At 45.2% G+C, this 16,384-nt stretch overlaps 1 protein-coding gene across 1 annotated transcript in view; it reads right to left on the bottom strand.

Annotated features, from left to right (window-relative positions):
* STK3 (serine/threonine kinase 3) overlaps nt 1–15,883 on the bottom strand; it is a 213,020-nt gene extending 197,137 nt beyond the window's left edge. The window contains exons 1-2 of the mRNA XM_066578398.1: nt 15,746–15,883; nt 2,902–2,982 (exon numbers count right to left, since the gene is read on the bottom strand). Of these exons, the coding sequence (XP_066434495.1) occupies nt 2,902–2,982; nt 15,746–15,768 (104 nt within the window). The 5' untranslated portion in view covers nt 15,769–15,883. The remainder of the gene's footprint in view (nt 1–2,901; nt 2,983–15,745) is intronic.
* Between the last annotated feature and the right edge of the window lie 501 nt (nt 15,884–16,384).

Here is a 16,384-nt window from a genome sequence, read left to right as displayed (position 1 = left end):
CATTGTATTACGCACATGTAATATGCAATTATAATACGGCCGTGTGAGAGTTGTGTGTTATCAATATCTACATCAATAAGAAATTCCACAATGATCAGTTATATGGGAGAAAAACAACAGACTGTATGGAGCTAACAGATTATCCATGTGAGGACAGCAAGACGACCAGTAGATAAAATGTACATAAAACATACTTCTCTGTCCAACAAGACACTTTACAAGCACATTGGAGCCCAGAGTTCATAAAAGCCATACTGTCCTAATATTTCTCGTAGTTGAGAATTGGCTACAATTCTAACTAATCCTCAGAATTAAATTAAACGTATCACAATTAAATAACCAGCGGGTTGGTGAGTCGGGTCTTGGAGTCAGGTACAAACTTTCAAACGTTGATCCAGGGATTATTCTGATTGCCATTATGGAGTCGGGATGGAATTTTTTCCCCCACATGGGGGCTTCTGCCTCATTGGATTTTTTTTTTACTTCCTCTGGATCAACAAGGTCGGGGAGGGGTTAGAAACAGGCTGAACTAGATGGACTTCTTTCAGCCTAACATACTATGTAACCAAAACAAGTCTCCCTTGTATTACATTAATACGCTGCTCAAAAAAAAATAAATAAGGGAGCACTTAATGGTATTCTGGGCTTATACTATTAATGGCTTTATCTCAGGATAGGTAGTCAATAGTGTATTAGTGGTGATCTGCCGTTCAGAATCGCTATCAATCAGCTGACCCTCCGGCCCGCTGTCAGTGCAGCGAAGCTGGACTTCGGTGGTCAGGTCCAGAATTGTGATAGACTACTCAGCTCCTATTGAAATCAACAGGAGTGATGCCTCCTATTACAATTCCAGTTCCATCACTGCAGTCAGAGACTAAAGTCTAATTGATATCAGTGGGAGTAAACGATGCCCGACAGTACGTCCCCTGGTAGACTCGACCCCGTGCTGTTACACAGGAGCAAATATCGCTGGATCGCTCAGAGCGCGGCCAGCATGGAGATGTGGTGGCCGGAGAGTGTTTTTCCCGTCCACCTCCATTCACTGTAAGCAGACAGTCGTTCAGTACTGAACGACGACTGTTTATACTCAGGCATGCTTAAACTGAACAACTCAGTAAAAGGGCCTTAAAGCCATCTAATACACTTCCCCAGTGCAGTGCGGACGTCTGGCCCCACTGCACTGACAGCGAACTGAAGGATCAGCTGATCGTGGGGATCCTGAGTAGCAGATATCTGCCAGTCAACTATTGCTAATCTATCTTGAGGGTGGGTCAGCAATAGCAATTAAATGACCACACATATAAAATAAGGACAAGCCAAATGCACTAGGGTGCGAACTGCTTACACTCAGGTACTGAGCGAGGGCCTCCTTATATGACGGGTACACGACGTAATAGGATAAGGGGTCGTCGTTGTCATTTCTGTTAGACACTGCGTTAGCTTACAACAAGTTTCTCATGAAGGCAACCTCTGACAATACGCCTTTCTAGAGTATATGGACGTTACAGCCAGAGAACCACACTACACAAGGGTCTCTTGCTTTTCTGGACCCAACACACCTATACTATACATGGTCAGCAATTAATTTGTGACAGCTGCAGCACAAATCTATAGCTAGACACAGATGGTTGCCCAGGGTAAGAGAAGAGAAAATCGGAAGAGCCCAGACAATCTTATTTTCATTAGTGTTGTTTTATAGGCCTTTTAAAGTCAAATTCCTGAAACAACCTAAAAATGTATGTATATAGGTAAAGTGTAACTGAGCTTTCTAAAAACTTTTGACATATCCCTAAAAAGTTACAAAAAAGTTTTGATTGCTGGGGGTCCAGCTGCCGAGACTCCCACCAATTGCTAGAACAAGCCAGCTTACGGGCTCCACCAAGTGCAGTCATTGCTCACTAGCGGAAGACGGGCTCAATAGAAAGTATATGGTATAAAGTATCCCACGCTACAATCAAAAGCAGTCTAGTAAGACATACTTGGACCAAAATATCCCAGCGTTATGGGACCCTTGTCAGTATGACATAATACAACGTAGGAAGCAGAAAGGGACACTGGTGAGAAGAGCTTAGTTTTTCAGATTTTATTTTCTATTGCTCAGTTTTATGGAAAATCATAACAAAAGCCACAGCTCAAAAATCCAGTGTTAAGATAGCTTAAGTTTTTTTCCTATTTACAAAAGGTAAGTTAACCATTGAATATAATAGAAAAGTTTAATATTGTGACTGCTTATTTATATGAACTGGCCATCTTCCATCCTTAAGGGATTTTTACTGACTAAGCAAGCAGACTGTTATTGCTCAATTGTGCTTTTCTTCATCCCAAATATTCGCTCTGCGTACATAACTAAAGTCAACCTGTGCCAAAAGTTCCTTTTGATATTAAGAAATTGAACTTCTAGTGATAAAATAAGTCTTTATATTGTTTTCAATAAAGTCTATAAAGCATCTCACTCAACAACACAAAAACGCTGGACATTCAAAAAAACATTATTAAGAATGAAAAGGGGAAAAAAAAAACAAAACACAGACCGACGGGGGAAATGAATTCTTCCAAAACGGAAACCCCCCCCTCTTTCCAGTGTAATAAATTCCAAATCAACGTATCAACTTTACAGAAAGCATCGCTTGTAGGTATTCAAGTATGGACAACAAACGTGAAATGAGAACCCTGAGCGTTTTTATATACAGATTCTGGCATTGATCATTTTTAATATTTTCCAATATTATAGCGTTCCTGTGCATAAATATAAGCAAGATCGCCCAGAACATTTCGATGTATGCATTATAAAAAGTCTAATAAAACACTTTACAGTCACACTTTAAAGCAAATTTAACAGACCCCATTTTATCCCTGAATCCCCACACAAGTGATAAAAAGAATATTACATTTTACACTCACCCTTCGCCAAGCTTTTCGAGAACATCAAAGACCTCTTCTGGCTGTTTAGTCAGGCTGTCTTCACTCAGCTTTTTAAGTTTGCTAATAAAAGAAAAGAAACACATTGGCATCAGGTCAACACATTCACAGCATGGAAAGGATCACTTGTTTGATAGTATGCGAGATAGGACTGTCCTCGATCCTATGAAGAACACTTTGGGTAAGTTGGCCAACTTTAGGGAAATGTCACCTCAAATGCATTATGAACATACAGACACAACAGTCTCAGGCTGTGTTCCACCGATGCAAGGTCAAACACAGGCCAAAAAGACTGTTAGGCAAGAGGGAAGGGGCAAGGCAAGAGGCAAGGCAAGAGGGAAGGGGCAAGGCAAGAGGGAAGGGGCAAGGCAAGAGGGAAGGGGCAAGGCAAGAGGGAAGGGGCAGGCAAGAGGGAAGGGGCAGGCAACAAAATTACAAGAAACAAAGTGCACACTTCACAAATAAATGCGAAAGTGCACTTAAACCACAGCTGGGTGAAAAGCGGACAGATCCCATTATGGTCAATGGGGCTTATCAAGCGCTGTTGGGTTCCATCGAGAGACGGAACCATTCGGCCACAGCGATTCCCCTTGCCTGCTGTCCAAACAGAACAGGAAAGCGGAATCCCCAGCGTAGATGTGAAAGCACCCTTACAAAACGTATTTTCCCCATTATCAATACTTATTGGATATTGACTGGACATGCTCCGGTCTAACTGCTTGGCTGCTCCCTATAATCAATACACAGCCAACCAGGAAAGAAGGAGTAGGCATCGTGTTCTTGAGATCTTAATGTATCTTGTAGGTGGGAAATATTAGCAAACTTGTCCCATGGCACCACAACCTCCATTTGTGAACTGTTCCTTGCAGCTCCATTTTTTGGTGGCCTTCTGTGAAGGGTTACGGGTTGCGGGCAGCTGCTGTATTATGTGGAGGTTGAACAAAGGTCTAAATACCCGACACTAATAAATCCTTACGTTGCACCTGTCTATCAGCTACCGGCAGGAACTGCCGCCTCCATCCTCAGTATTGTTCCTGTGGAAACTGATAAGCCGAGCCGGGGATAAGGTTGCAAGTGGGAATTACCAAGAGGAATCAGCGACTGGAACGCTGCGCACGGCTCATACAGTTACTTCGCTGACAAATTGTTAGCATTTCTTTCCCAACCGCAAAACGATCTGTAACCTGAAATACGTTTCTGAGCGACGCTGGTAATGTTCACTTCCTATTTTTTATGACAGTGGAAATGCAGAAGGCTTCAGCAAACACAAAAAGTAACGACTGCGAGAGATGGAAAGGGAGCTGCTCACAAGTGACGAGGTAGAATGTAATGCGGGAAAGCTGCCATGTGCGCCCTAGACAACTGCCAACCACAAGACCGGACGATTGCTTCTTCATAGGCTTTTCAAACACATGCTCCAATGCAAAGGTTTAATGAAAAGAAAGCTTTGTAGATTACGACAACAGTTAGATATCCCATATGCAACATTACGTTTATAAGCAAAAATGTACTAACGATATACAGGGTCATCTACAATAATGGCCAACATTGGAAATAGATGGGTTTAAGGCCGCCTGCACACGCGCGGAAATCCCGCGGCGGGATTTCCCACGGGATTTACGCCACTGAAAGTTTGCATAGGAGTGCATTACAATACGCACTCCTATGCAGACGGCCGCGGTTTGGCCGCGCGAAATCTCGCGCGGCAAACAAACCGTGGCATGTCCTATTTTTGTGCGGGGCTCGCACTCACCCAGCCGCCGGCTCCGGTCGGCGCATGCGCCGGCTGCGCGGCGGCCGGCACATGAAAGAGCCGGGGCTGCCAGGCGCGGGTGAGTACGCGCTCGTCTCTGCAGGCTCTCGGGTCGGGTCCCGCGGCGAGAATTCTCGCTGCCGGATCCGACCCGCTCGTCTGCAGGCGGCCTTAGGCTTAAAGTCCATGGCACAAGCAGATTTTCAATGCAGATATCTGCAGATCATCTTAACCCTTTCCAATCCACTGTCTGACGTCCTAAGTCATTATGATTTAAGGCTGTACAGCTCCGATGTTGAAAGGCGTCCGTTGGGGTTCTCTTACTGTATATTGCCAACTCCTCAGCTGTAAGAGCCTATCCAACATGTTACCTTATGCAGTACAGGCTTTAGCCAGCAGATAGTGCTGTTGTATAACGGCAGAAAAAGAGTAAGCCCCCTAGGAAAACAAGGACACAAATTTGATGGGAAAGAGTTAAAAATGATTTTTTTTAATGGCTTGCGGGTGATCACGGATTGTGTTTTTTCATTTCCCAGAGAGATGAATTGAGCCTCATCCATGAAAAAAATGGAGCATGCTGCGATTTTAGATCAGCGCGGGGCACCCACAAAGCACCTAAAAATCAAATCCGCAGGGTTTCATTCAGTTGCAGAGGCCCAACTGTTGCCTACAGGTGGCTGGAGCTGCAGATCTCCCGATCAGATTTAATAAAGGTCTAAGAGGTTTTCCAGGACTGAAGCACAGGTGGCCCATCCTTAAAGGGGTTGTCCCGTGAAAGCAAGTGGGGTTACACACTTCTGTATGGCCATATTAATGCACTTTGTAATATACATCGTGCATTAAATATTGGCCATACAGAAGTTATACACTTACCTACAGGGGACCCCCCCCCCCTTGTGCTGGCGTCCCCGTTTCCATGGCGCCGACCAAACTTCTCCTTTGGTCGCAGGAACAGTCATGCTTGCGCAGAGACGATTCCTCTTCTGGATGGTCCGGGCCCACGAGCTGCGTCCTGGCTCCTCCCTCCTCTCCAGTAGCTCCGCCTCAGTCACGTGGTGCCGATCAGCCAATGGGGTGGCTGTAATCGGCAGTGGAACGCAGACTGCAGAAGAACATCCACGGTGCACCATGGGAGAAGACCCGCGGTGCACCGTGGGAGAAGACCAGCGGCGCCATCTTGGACAAAAGACTTTTTAAAGATGCTGAACGGGAATTCAGGTAAGATTTTTTTTTTTTTTTAAATAACACATATAAAGTGTATATAACAGCATTTTACCGCTGTGTGGGTGGGGTATGGCAGCGATTTATAACTGTGCATGACAGTGTAACTCAGCCCAACTGTCATGTGCGGTCTTCCTGATTTAAATTTTAAAATAAATTTCCTGCTCTGTTGCTTAGCAACAAAGTGTAAAAATACCACACATATGCAATGTAATTGCGTATGTACAGCGTTTAGTACGCACTCATTGAGAACAATGGGGCTCTATTGAGCGTAATATGCGGTAAAATAGAACATGCTGTGTTCTTTTACTTGTGTATTATATGCAATGAAAAACGCTGGTGTGAATATAATGGCAAAAATCAATGTATTTGAATTGCCGCGATGCATCACGTATTAAACGCAAGTACATCGCATAGGTAAAATGCAATTCAAATACGCTCATGTGAGCCCAGCCTTAGACCCAGCTGCTGATATAGTTAGTCTGTCAAGTAGGTGGTCCCCACCACTACCAATGGGAGATGTTGGACTTCGCTAGTGAGTGCTACGGACCCCCACTTGACACATTCATTGCATCAAATCTGACGCACTCGCCCACTATACAACACGACAAGTCCTCTTTAACAAAGCCGCCACATTACTACAATACAGAAAATCCCCATACATTATTAATGCTAGCAGACAAGACGGATTAACGCTGGACTGCTGTCTTCACAAACAGACAAAGGGGAACTACTTCAAGCATGTCTAATATGTAAGACAGCTGAATGAGGCAACGGAGACGCCTGACACAGCACTATGTGGTCAGATAACACATTACAGGCCCGTACTGCCGGAGGACTGAAGGCCAACATATGGAACAGAGTGAAGAAGAAAAGCAGAAGATTGATTAAATTCTTCCAAATTTATTATTAGGATCAAAGCAATTTTCCGGACAGGACACACACAAATTTTTTCACGTTTTTAATTTTTTTAAATATATTTTTGTCTGAAACTTTAAAAATAGCTATAGGTAGTTAAACTATGCACTGTGACAAATGTATCTATGTCATACCTACCTCCTAACTTTCTATCAACTCTTAGTAAATGACATGTGCCTTTTAGTAACAGACAGGACATGCAAATGAATAGCAATTGCAGAATGCTTGTTTTTTTCCAAAATTTCTGTTCTCCTAGTTAATATATAATCAAGACTCTTTCGCATTGTTTTCAGTATACTCTTAAAAGATTGTCTGGTTTGTACTTGTTCTGATCTGTTAGTTATAAACACCCCTAATTTATTTTTTTGGTATATGGTATATGTTATATGGTAACAGACAGGACGAACGGGTAACAGACAGGACGTTTTTGAACGTAGATTTACTAAAAATAAGAATAATCAGTTTTTTATGTTTTATTCAGTAACAGGTAACTGCTATATATATATATATGAACCTTATAAGACTTATATTAAGAACTTTTGTTGTAAATTATAAGGACCATTAACTAACAAAATGATTAATTACACTTTCTTGGTAACAGGCCGGACATCTAGTTGGTGGGCTATTGATTCTACCATAAATTACATAATATAACAAATATAATAAGTTACATTACCTCACTGGCTTATTTTTGGTCACATGTGTTAGTTAAAAACATCTATTCACTTCTATACTGAAATGCAGACTGAATAGATTTCTCTCTTCAATCTGTCAAAACTTGTGGAAACACGTGTAAATTTGCATGGTCAAGTTTGACTGCAGTATTAGATACGATTTTGTTAGAAGAAATGTTTGAGAATAGTAAAATATACTCTCTAAGAGTCATAAATACATAAATCATCAAAAAATATTAACAAATATATTATGATTTTTTTTCAAAAATTCCCTCTTTAAATGGAATGAGCCATATGACCTTTACGTGAATGTGAACTTAGTACAAGGTTAGGGAAATCTTGACCACCATGGCAGCTTAAAAACTGGCCCTGCTGACCTGGGGTCATGCTCCCTGTAATGTGACAGTCCTGTGCTGAATGCATGGAACTCACTCATACAATGGTTTCATAATCATACTCTGATTGGGCCACCGTCACTAGTGGGGTGCCACAGGGTTCAGTATTGGGCCCCATTCTGTTCAGTACATTTATCAATGACCTGATTGGGGGACTGCAGAGTAAAATATCAATATTTGCAGACGATACAAAATTATACAAGATAATTAATACAAATGAGGGCAATGTACGACTACAAACAGACCTGGATAAGCTGGGGGCTTGGGGTGAAAAATGGCAAATGAAGTTCAATGTTAATAAATGTAAGGTTATGCACATGGGCAGGAGAAACGGATGTCACCAGTATACACTAAATGGGGTACTGCTAGGGAAAAGTGATATGGAAAAAGACCTGGGGGTACTAGTGCACTGTAGACTTAACTAGAGCAACCAGACAGCTTTTTGGAGCGCTACAACATTGCAGGATATAGACATTAAATAACTAGGGGTTGTTGATCCGGGTATCTTCCGACTGACGTACTTGATGTCAGGTAGGAACAGTCAAACGTTGATCCACTGATTATTCTGACTGTAATTATGGAGTCTGGAAGGAATTTTTATCCCCCTAAATGGGGTAAATTGGCTTCTGTCTCATTAGGGTTTTTTCCCTTGCTCTGGATCAACAGAACTACCATGCAGCATAAATTGCTGTCTGTCTTAGGACTGTCCACCTTTTAGGTCATATTTTCATGGGCAATTTCCGCATGTGACTATGCTATATGGGCAGAACTCACACGAGAAAATGATCCATTAGATTGTTTGTTTATACACATGGGCGAAGGGTCCGAGACAGAAAAACCTTAGCATGTTGTATTTTAAACGAGAGCACAAGCGCTGACATCACCACTAAGTTGCTGGCGGTTGTGCAGAGAGTTTAGACCGGCAGATCACCGCTGACTTCTCACTCAGCACTTCACATCCCATGTTAAGCGCTAAACGTTTACACGCATCGAGAAGTCAGCGAACCTGCGGTGACTTTTAGGCTCGTTGCAAGTACAGACGCCCTAAGGTTCTAGTCACATATTGCAGTTATGTCGCAGTTCTTGCCAAGATTGGCAAAAATCAGACAAAGAGCACTTCACTTTTTACGCAATTTTGGAAAACCCTAACATGAGAGCAACCTGTGAATAAACCCTAAAGCTTTTTTATTTCCACTGCTCTACAAATCCGAATGGCCAATTGCAGATAGTCCCCTACTTGCGAACATTACGAACTTCGCTAGATACGAACAAGCCTGTCTGCAACTATGATGAAAAGCTATAGCATTACATCATACTGTCCAGCGATCGCACAGGCCTTCTATAGGCAAAGCTTGATAGGCACTCTGCATAGGTAGCCCTGTAGCCTTTCAAAAGGCCCCCGGCTGCCATGGCAACCACACAGCATCCCGTGATCTTATTGCGGGAGGCCATACTGGTGGATCTCGCTCCATACTACGTCATGTGCCGGCTGTTTCTTACAGCCTGCAAGAGGTCCGATAAGCCGCACTGCTCATCAACAGCGGTATTTAACTATTAACAGCGGTATTTAAAGAGTCAACAGCTCCAATGAGCGACGCGGCTTATCGGAACTATTGCAGGCTGATGCAGGCCGGGATTTCCGCCACTGAAAGTTTGCATAGGAGTGCATTACAATCCGCACTCCTATGCAGACAGCCACGGTTTGGCCGCGCGAGATCTCGCGCGGCAAACAAACCGCGGCATGTCCTATTTTTGTGCGGGGCTCGCACTCACCCGGCCGCCGGCTCCAGTCTGCACATGCGCCGGCACATGAAAGAGCCGGGGCCGCCAGGCGCGGGTGAGTACGCGCTCCTCCCTGCAGGCTCTGGGGTCGGGTCCCGCGGCGAGAATTCTCGCTGCCGGATCCGACCCGCTCGTCTGCAGGCGGCCTTATTCTGATGTTTTCTAGCAACATGCGTAATGTAATTGCATATGCACTGCGTTCCAAATGCACCCATAGTAAACAATAGGGTGGTACACGCATAAAATGCGGTAAAATAGAACACGCTGCATTATTTTTTTATGCAAGAAATATACGCAATTGTGAATGGATCAATGAAAATTAATGTACTTTCATTGTCTCCATTCACTGTGTATTATGCACATAGTATGCAATTAAGTTACGCTTGTGTGAGCCCGGCCTAACCCTCATATATTGCTGCATGGATATGGGCCAGCCACGTGCTACAGATCTGGTAGACTTGTGCATACACCCCAGCAGAGACTGATGTCATTATAAAGCAGCCACTGTGTGCCTATTGTGTCCTGCCAGAGCCGTGAGAGATGGTGATGTCACCAGCGCAGCTCCAGGCGCCATGCACCCAGCACATGCATACATGTAACACCCGTGTTCTGGCCTGGATACATGCATGTATTGATGGATCAGTAATGTGCGATTGGGGGGGGGGGTCTGAATAAGCAAACCCTTTGCTAGGGGTCATTTACATGACGCACGCACCACTGAACCCGGACACACTGCTGGCAGGAGAGAAATCTGTCCCCTTGTGCTGTGAACCCGGGGGAGTTCTGGAAACGTATGACTCAGTAGTGCGGTGTACATCCCCGAGGCCGTACAGAAGGACGCCGTCATTAATGTCTCTATGGTAATGATGATGCATTACAAGGCAGGTCACTGAACCAGCAGTCCCACAGACATTACTGAGGAACCAACATTTATGTTACAAGAATAACATCTGCTCTTTCAGAAGCAGTAAATAAGTCCGGAGGTCCTCAATTTATTAACATTTTTATCTCCCCCGGTTATGACAGGAGTTGTCACCCAGCTCTCTCAGACTCCAGAATGACAGATCAGCCTAGATATACAGCGACATCCACCAATCACATACATTACCTGGACAGCCAATCATATGAATGACCATTACATGACATTACATTTACCCTGCAGCGTAAGGCAGACTCACGCGGCCGTAAGTCTAAGACGCTGTGCGAGTCACGGGTTGAGATGCTGAATTAGCGGCAGTTAGATAACCGGACGGCCGACTGTAAGAAAGGCTCATTTAGAGGATAATTGTGCGCATACTGCCAGGTTCCCCCCTAGACAGCTGATCAATGGAAGGTCCACCAGTGGGACGACTTGTGATCATTCTAGAACAGGTTCCTTCTAATGGTAAGGGCTTGTACTACCCTTTATATAGTTATTCCCATTACGAAAACCATCGGCATATCTTCCTTTGGCATCACTCATTAGCGGGGTCTGACTGTCAGGGCACTCACCAAATGTGAGCTTGGGAGGGGCCACAGAATTGTATCCTGTTCACGTTTTTTTCTCCTGCAAAGCTGCAGTCCCCGCCAATCACTTTGTAGCAAAAGGTATCAAGGAAACCCTGCGAAGAGCTAGCAGCAAAAGCTTAAAGCGGCTAACCAAGCAGCACAATCCGGGGTACACCAGGTTTGGAGTGGAAACTGTTGCCTAAATTACCCCTTTAAAGCAACCACCCGGGGCTGGAGAAAAGGATAGCCAAACGTCTTCTCTGATTACCTGCTGCATACTGTGTATTAGTATGCATTGGTAATCTGTGTGGACCGCACTGAGTAATCAAAGCAGATGTAATGTCTTACACTAATGATGCATAGTAATACACAGTGGGCATCCGCTGGCCATCTTTGTCTCTCAGCCACCCTCCCCTTCCACAATAAATTGCTCCTGTAATCCACAGCGCCAGGATCTACTCTCCGCCATATAAGCGCTATATGGGGCCATCTTCAGCTGATGGTACAGGAGTGCCCCAAAGTGAAGGTACAAGTACTCTTTAAAACCCCTATACCCGATCCACGTTTTCCCTAATGTTTGCCATTTGAGATGACAGGGAATTCAATGTGTATGAGCTGTTTTAGGCTTCCTACACACGGCTGGGCACAATACCTGGCCATGAAATTCGGCCCGATATTACACTGGTGAGCATGCAAGGGGTTTTTGTATCAAAAACGCCTGCTATCACTTCAGTACAATTGTGATTCTCCAGCCACACCAGAGCATCTGCAAGTGACTTCTATTGTTTTCAACGGAAAACCTCGCATCGGACGCAGTGCCATTTGTTTTCCTGCCCCAGTGAGAAAGATGGGCAATGTGTTGGGGGCAAAGACAGAGCATGCCACGATTTTTTTTCTGCACAGTGATGTGGGGGGAAAAAAAAAGGCAAAAATGGCATGTCTATGACTCCATTCACAAAAATGGGGTTCATATTTGTGTTAGATATCTGCATCTCGCAAAGCTCAAATCTTGCACGTTTTTTCTAGGCCGTGTGAAAGCTGCCTTGGCGTGCATTCATATTGGCGCTAGCGAGTTGAGCCTGAGATTCTCGGGCACACCTTGCATTGTATGGAACATAGACACCGCATCCGTGTTCTGTGCGATGTATGGGACACAGCACCTTTGCGTGTATTATTTTGTGTGAGACTCACCTGACTATAGAACATGCTGTGATTTTGGCATTGCTGCGGGAGGAAACCTGTGCCCACTTAAATACGACCACTGTAAATAACGGGTTGCATTTTCATGTGAGTTTTGTGCGTCTGGCAACGCACAAAACTCACACGATTTGCAACACTTCAACATCAAAAGGCAATTTTGATCTTGCCATTATCTAAATAAAAACCCTGGCAGTAAGACGTCGTCTCTCCTATCGCACTCTTCCCCCCCAAAAAAAAGTGTTAAAAGAAGAAAATGGGAATCCAGGCTCCATTCACTTCAACGGGAACCCCGGAAGTAGAGTCCAAGAGATCCGCTGTCTCCAGCGATCCCATTGAAGAGAACAGAGCATAGGTGTGCATGTACAACCTCGCAGGCCACACTTCGGACCGGTGGAGGACCCAATAATCAGACCAACCAATCAGTAACCGATTCCCTACTTTGTGGATAGGAGAGAACTTGTTGTGATGGGGGTCAGGCCTTTAAAAGGGTTGTTCAGTGACAAATTAAGTTTTGTTTTGTTTTTAATTAGAGTCAAATGAGTTAAAACAATTAAAAAAATATATATATATAGTTTCCTACTCTAAGCCACAATGATCCAGCCCCAACACTTTTCAGGTGTCATTAGACAGCGGTAGTCAGGTGACCACCACCTGCCAATCAGAGGCCGCAGCATCACCATCTGTTTTCCTGGCATCAGCGTTCACATCCTGAGCGCCATGATGACAGGAGTTGAGAACAGTGACGCTGCAGCGGTCAGGTGACTTCCGTGACATCATTTTCCACAGCAAACACTGGGGGACGGCAGGGCTACAGCGCTGGATCCTTGCGACAAAGAAAGGGTAAGTACGGCAGTTTTTGTTACTTTAACACAGTTGTGGTATAGGGGGAGTGTTGTCTGGTCACCAAACCACCCCGCCGTGCCCTCGCACAGCGATGCTCGTAACAACCTAAGAAGTGCCACAGCGGAGCGAACAAACGTTATCAGCAGCTCTGCTGTTCTGAGAGTTTGGTCCATTAGTTCAATAAAAGCCATATTGATGGCCAACCAACTTTTTCCTTACAGCGTTGCAGTGATGAACCCGAGAAAACTGACTGCACAGCGGACCCTGTAGTCTACCATGGGATCATTCATGGCATCTGGTACTTCCGTTTTGATGCCTCCTAGCACCAGGCAGAAAAACATCGGCGCTGGAGGCTGCAGCATGAAACCGCGGAACACTACTTGGTCAGGGAAATCGCTGGCTGGAATGCCAGAAGCAGCACAGACCCCCCAGCAGTGTCAATGGGGTCCGCACCGGACCAGATGTACGGCCAGACCTCGCACTTCCCGTATTTTTATCCTTCAGTCTGAGCATGAAATCCAACCACAGAAATAAGAAAAACTGTCTTTAAGAAGGTTTTCCAGGCAAATTATATTGATGGACGACCTATTCTCAGGACAGGTCATTACTAGCTGATCGGCAGGAGTGCGCAATTAGGGACCCCAACCAATCGGCTGTTTGCACAGCAGTAGTCACCAGCAAATCACACGGGGAGCGGAGGCACATCGCTCTGACCTGTGGGTAATGGGGGGCGCTGTTAATTGCACACTGGGGTCCCATTTAAAATCAATAAGGCCACTGTCATACACCTTGGGTAAAACGCTGCATAGTATAATGGTTTTTTAATACACCCCATCGTTTTAATAGGTGATGAGGTGCGTTAAAAAGCACTTAAAACGCTTGAAAATAGAGCAGACAGCACTTGAAGACTAGTCAGCAAAGCCCCATTGAAATCAATAGAGGCGTTGTACAGCGTCTACCGCGCCGCTTCAGACACTGCGGTTTAATGTTATAAAAAGCGATGTGTGTGTGTGAGAGAGCGTCCTAAGAGCTGTGCCTGCAATTACCAGCACCGGCCACTACACAGTGCGTAGAGCAGTATGCTTTTGTTCCGTCTTCCGCGTGTTTTGCCGAAGACGGGTCGCCAAAAGAGCTGATTGGCCAGAGTCTGAGCGGCGGCTCCCCGGCCCGCAGGCTACAGGGCCCGTCCCGACAGGCCGCCTCCTCGGCTCGCGAGCTACAGGGCAGCTCCCGAGTATACAGCATTAAACGTCTGCCTGGAAAACTCCTTTAAGAAGCCCTTACCCTGCAAACAGTCGTAGCGAGCGCCAGATCGCGAGAAACACGGAACAACATACCACAATCCAGCTAAAAAATAAGGGTCCGTCGGCGCGGTCACATGATCATCCAGTAATCGCATGTAAATCTATCCCAAGAAGTGGATGAAAACGCAGCATTTAACAGACCCAGCGGCTGTAGGGCGTTACACATAGTCAGACAACGCAAACATTGGCGCACGTTTTTTGTTTAATATCATATCCATGTATTCTGTCCCAAAAGCATGCGTGACAAACGGACAATGTTTTATCATTGGTCAATGGAAGACGTGCGGAAAACTGCGCCTGTACGTTCCCATGTGCGCCACGTAAACGTCTGTGAGGATTAAAAAAAAAAAGTGTTGAACTGCAAAACTTTAAGCAAAAGTTCACAGTGAAAAACAAATCCGTTTTTTATATCAAAACAGAACAAAAGCGTATCAAAGCGTTCAGCGCACATTTTAAAGACCTAAGTGTGCGTAAATGGCAGCGCTTTTTTTTTTGCGCATTTTTCATTTTACAGTTTTTATCTGTTCTATTTATTCTGTAGATGAGAAACATTTTTCACTGTAAACTTTTTTTCTATTAAAGTTTTGCAGCTTAACACTTTTTTTTCGTCTTGCTCACAAAAAACAAGGTACAGGTTACACCATGGCAGCGCGCCGCCGCACCTTCCCGCAGGTTTTCCATTGACTGCAACGTTCAAAAAAAATTTTTTTTTAATTATATTATAAACACGTCCATAGTTTGTTTTTTTTTGCGGTACAAAGAAACGCAGCAGGTTACGCTTTTCAATCCCGCACAAACAAAACGTCATGAAAACGGAGGTCAGGCTAAACGCAGTCAAAAGCTTGCACTGCGTTTAACCCTTACAGCCTATGGATCTGCGAAACGCTACGCTTTTTTTATTTTGTTGCGATTACAAAATGCGCGTGTATCACGGATGAGCGTACGCCGTGTGAACAGGCCGTAGCGGGTGTTAATTTGCGCAGTGCCTATAGCTATGAAACTGATGCGCCATTTGTGTACGCCAAAAGACGCGACTGCGACGTCAGCCTACATCAGAGCGCGCCGCAACCTACAGGAACAGTGACATCACGGAGGTGACAGCGGTGCTGCTGGGGGCGTCATCAGATCTGTGACGTTACAAGGAAGGGTTAACGAGCAGGACTTGTATGTAGACATGACCCAGTAGGCCTGCGGAAGGGGCTCCTGTGCCCTCTCACACCCCGTGGTCACCCCTGCTGCCCGCCTCACCTCTTGGGCGCGGGCTGCTCCATGTTGTATCTCTCCGCTCACACAGTTCACACCAGATAATCCCAGCCGGTCCGGAGCCGCCACTAACTCCGCACAACTTCCATGTTCCTCCTCACACACATCCTCCTCCTTCCCTTACTGCACTGCAACCCAACCCGCCGCCGTCACCAAATCCCGCCCGCCAACCAAAGGCCAAGAGCGGATTGGCCAGATTGGTCACAAGGCTGTCTTCTCGTTGGTCAGATCCCCCGTCACGTCGCCTGACGCTTCCTAGCACGTTAGTTCTGAGTGTATGGTGCACAAACAGAGAGCAGGAAGCTACACAGACGCCACAGAGCATGCTGGGGAAGGGGGCGGGGCAAATGCGTGAAAGGGGAGGGGAATGAGATTTAAACTCCGCCCAGTTGTAGTCCGGCTGTCAAAGGCTCCGGAATGCGGGATGATAAATATAAGGTCTCGTTCACACGGACGATCTTAGCATCTGAGTTAGAAACTAGAAAGAATCCAATAAAGTCAACTGAGGAAATTATCTAAAGCGTTTGAGCGCTGCGTATATGCGGATTGAACAATCAATGCTTCTTTCACCTGCGCATCGGCATAGTTTACTGCACTCTTTGCGCCCGCTTGGCATGTTTATTT

The sequence above is a fragment of the Eleutherodactylus coqui genome, chromosome 9, assembly GCF_035609145.1.
Source record: "Eleutherodactylus coqui strain aEleCoq1 chromosome 9, aEleCoq1.hap1, whole genome shotgun sequence".
Taxonomy (NCBI): Eukaryota; Metazoa; Chordata; class Amphibia; order Anura; family Eleutherodactylidae; genus Eleutherodactylus; species Eleutherodactylus coqui.
Note: the sequence above shows the minus strand (reverse complement) of the source record. Positions and strands in the feature narration are given on the sequence as shown.